Source organism: Petaurus breviceps, unplaced genomic scaffold (assembly GCF_028583685.1).
Source record: "Petaurus breviceps papuanus isolate PSGF00001 unplaced genomic scaffold, PetGlider_PUasm1.0 37, whole genome shotgun sequence".
In the NCBI taxonomy this organism is placed as follows: domain Eukaryota; kingdom Metazoa; phylum Chordata; class Mammalia; order Diprotodontia; family Petauridae; genus Petaurus; species Petaurus breviceps.
Window position 1 is genome coordinate 65,153,751 of NW_027186296.1, and position 4,164 is coordinate 65,157,914.

Consider the following 4,164-nt stretch of genomic DNA (forward strand, 5'->3'; position numbering starts at 1 on the left):
TCTCTCTCTCTCTCTCTCTCTCTCTCTCTCTCTCTTTCTCTCTCTCTTACAAATGAGGAAACTAAGGCACAAAGGAATTAAATGACCCATCAAAGATTGATGCTGCTAGTTAGTGGCAGAGCATTGGCTAAAACTGACGTCTCCTTAGAACAGGGGTTCTTAACCTTTCTTGAGTCATGAATCCCTTTGACAGTCTGGAGAAGTATATGGACGAACTCCTTAGAATCATGTTTTTAAATGCATAAAATAAGATTCATGGGATTACAAAGACAGCCAAAAGTTAGTAAAAATAAAACTAAAAATAGTAAAAAATATTTTTTAAAAATAAAGCTTTTCTCATCCAAGTCTGTTTCCTTGGAGGTCCAGAATCCCCAGATGAAGAATCCCTACCTAGTCCACTTTGGGTTTTTTTTTTGTTTTGTTTTTTGCTTTCTGGAGGGGAAGATGCAGGGCAATTGGGGTTAAGTGATTTGCCCAAGGTCACATAGCTAGTTTTTGTGTTAAGTGTCTGAGGTCGGATTTGAACTCAGGTCCTTCTGACTCCAGGGCCAGTTCACTATTCACTGCGCCACCTAGCCCCCCCCCCCCCCAGTCCACTTTGAACTGTGTCACACTGACTCTTAATCGTCCTGAGCCTTTGTCCCCACTTGTAGAAATGAAAAGACTAAACTAAATGATGCCTAATGCTCCTTCCAACTCTAACATTTTAATTTTAGTCCAATCCATTGAGGCATCATGAGTCCCTAGATACTTTATTCATTGATTCCTTCTCATTAGAAGCTCTTGTATGGACAAACACATTTAACTGAGTTATCAATGAATCTAAAAACCCATAAAGTACCATGTAAATAAGATGTAGTCCTAGCAGACGTTGTCTTCTAAAGTTCTGACATTCTGAGAGTTTTCCAACACAGGCTACCTATCTCTGAGCGGCACATGGCATGCATGGCCAAGCAGATGCCACTTATACACAGATGTGAGGCCATATGGTTTCTCCACTCTTTCTCTGCTGGCCTATAAATGGCGCTGCCCAGGCAACAAGAGCAATATCTGAGAGATAGAGGCCGGGCACAATGTGGATCATTGATAGCAACTGTGTAACACCCACTCAACCTGTCCCCCCTTGCACATCCTGGATGGCCCAGATGGGACTCCCGAAGGGAGGGGGAGATGAGGGAGACCTTGAACAGACCCACTTCCCTGATTTCCCATCAGCCTTTGCTTTCTACCCCAGGGGAGGACTTTGTCGAGATCGTGCCAGAGAGTTTTACTGACGATCTGAGCAGTGAAGAGGAGATCACTATTCAGACAGTGACTCAGCCTGATGTGGAACTGCAACTGCCTCAAAATGTCACCAAGCAGGAGTCTCGAGGCAGCATCGTCACCTCAGAGAATGTCATCACTCCCACTGGGCCCGAGCCTGAGGAGGCCTTCACTTGGACACTGGGTGGCACAGGTTACCCAGTGTTGGAAAATGAGACTGAGGAGGCCACCAAGCCGTGGGACTTCCTTCCGGAGGTCACTGACTCTTCCCATGTTGCTGTTTTCCCTGGTGAAGTCACAGAGGGGGCTGCCACTGCTATCCCTGAGCTGGAACCTGCCACAGCCTTCACAGGAGAGGACTTGATTGCACCAGTGACAGCTATTCCAGAAGTTGCTGCTGTCCCTGGGCAACCACTCTCACCAACAGGTAAATCACCAGGCAATTCACAGTGAAATAAATTATATTAGAAAGAACATGGGACAGGGAGGCAGGAGACCTGAGTTCTTGCCCTATCGATGCCCTAGTCAAATCACAATTTAGAACCGCAGTCACTTCAAATGTAAAAGGAGGCAGTTGGACTAGAATGATCTTCAAGGTCCCTTTCAGCTAAAATTCTGTGATTCTAGGGGTTTAAAAATGCCAATAGAAGTAGAACTTCCCTTTCTTTTTCAGGCCTTCTCTCAGCAGCCTCAAGCTCATGATCTATGTGCCACAATTGCCTCTCCCCCACCCCCAGATCCATAACTAGGGTTGAGTAACTGGTCTTCAGCCAGCCAATAAATGTTTATTAAGCACCTACTATGTGTTAAGTACCTTTCACCCCCAGGATGACACATTTAGAGGGTACTCACAGCACTTTAACATGAGTGCTTCCTCCCTTGCCCATCTCACCTTCATCCTACCCCAGCATCTTCAGACTTCCCTCAACAACTGGACTTTCAGTAGTGTGGGAACTTCAGCTGTCCAGATCTTGCTTTCTCCCCCCAAGGCCATACCTTAGGTGAGACCCACTCCCCACTCTCCCTTCCTCCTCTACCACTAGAATATTGTTAGTTAGATATCTGTTCACCCCCAAACTTTTCTCTATTGAACAAAATTTCCCATCTGGGTTGTTGGTCTCAAAATCTCACCTTAATAAATGTTGACAGGCTGACCGATTGAAAAAACAGTTGCTCTATCCTAGTTAAGGGTCTGGAGGTAAGAGATAGACAGAATTAGGCATTATCAGATAATCTAACACAGCCACAGCTCCTTCAAATCATGTAGACCAACTTGATTGTAAGCCCTTTGAGAGAATTCAGAGGGTCTTTGGATAGTGCTATTATCAGACTTCCAGGGAAGCCTAGAAATACCTCACACAACACTAGAGAGCCATCACAAGGACTGTTACCAACAGATAGATTATCATGTTATTTATTTATTTAGAATCAACTTGCAGTGGCCGTATAAACAGATTCTATGTAAAGAGAATTAGGCCCACTCCTTCCAGCTCAAGATCTCAGGACAATACTGTTGTGGAAGTATTAGTAAAGACTATATACTTCTAAGGAGATAAAAATGGTGGACCTATGAATCTGCAGTAAAGAGATGATACTCAAATATTCAAAAACTCAAGAGAACATGTGATCTCATTAATTTAGGAGTTCTCTCCAGTGATCTAGATCACAACCATGTGTGCCCATTCTGAAGGATTCTTTCCCATGTCCCCCCATAAGTACATCACAGGAGACCCACCCAACGTTCTAGAGGCTTTTCTCATTTCTGCTGACACTGCCAGGGTACCTACCAGTGGAGCACTGGTTATCTACCCATCAGCTCTCATCTTCTCCATTTGACCATCCCATTCTATTTTCCTATCTTATATCCCTTGATAACATCTTTTATTCTTATTCTTCCAGGTTCCTCTTTGGCTACATGTTGTAGCCTGCTCTTACCTACCAATAGGTCTCACCGTTGTTCTCTGTGATATTCATTTTAAAATCTTCAGTGATCATTATATTTCATATCTCACTGCCAAATAGCAAAATATTGATGTTATATGTATATCAGGGTAAGTGAGATTTGGTAGGAAGAGTAGATATTTTACATGGAAAGCTGTAGGCTGCCAGAAAACTTACAATGCTAGGAAGAACCAGCGGAGAAAAGCTACCAGTTATTAACTGATCAACTTTCACCTGGTAGGAAGCTTGCCTGAAGAAGATGAGAGCTACAGAACAATTCTAATGACCAATGAGAAACGGCTAGATTAATGGAAAATTTTAGGAAATTAAAAAGAGATGAGTGGATAAAGGGGACTCCTTTATCCACTAAGAGATCCTAGGCTCTCAAAGCAGCAAGACAGGGAGGTAAACACTGAGCACCTAAGGGTCTCCTTGAGAAGAAAACAAGTATCAATGTACCAGAAAGCCACTGGATTTTCCTCTGATGTCCAGGGAATGGGAAAGAGAGCCAAGATTCCTTAGGTTTAATCAAGTTGTTCAAAATTATCAGCCATAGAATATGGGACTGGGTAAGGGCTAAAGCAGAAGGAGGAGAGGTGGGAAAGTAGAGAGCAGACTGGTCATAATTAAACAACAATTTTTTTTTAATTATCCACAGTTCTAAATTTGTACTGCTTTCTAGTAATTTCTGCTCTCATCATTAGAGTTACTTCAACTTTATAGGCCTCGGTTCTCTTGCCTGTAAAACTATATATATATTACATATATTTATATATAAAACTTATAACTTAAAAAATCCTTTGAAAGAAATACAAGAGCAAATTTATGAACCCCATCCTGCAGTGCCTCCCTTTTAAAGTGATTTCCCATTTACATTATCTATCTGTTTGTCTGTCCATCCATCCATCCATCCATCTATCTATCTATCTATCTATCTATCTATCTATCTATCTATCTATC

The 4,164-nt window shown here is 42.4% G+C and overlaps 1 protein-coding gene across 1 annotated transcript in view; it reads left to right on the forward strand.

The window, feature by feature from the left end:
* Positions 1-4,164, forward strand: part of ACAN (aggrecan) — an 85,041-nt gene that overhangs the window by 51,945 nt on the left and 28,932 nt on the right. The window contains 1 exon segment of the mRNA XM_069098565.1: positions 1,235-1,690. Within this exon segment, the coding sequence (XP_068954666.1) occupies positions 1,235-1,690 (456 nt within the window).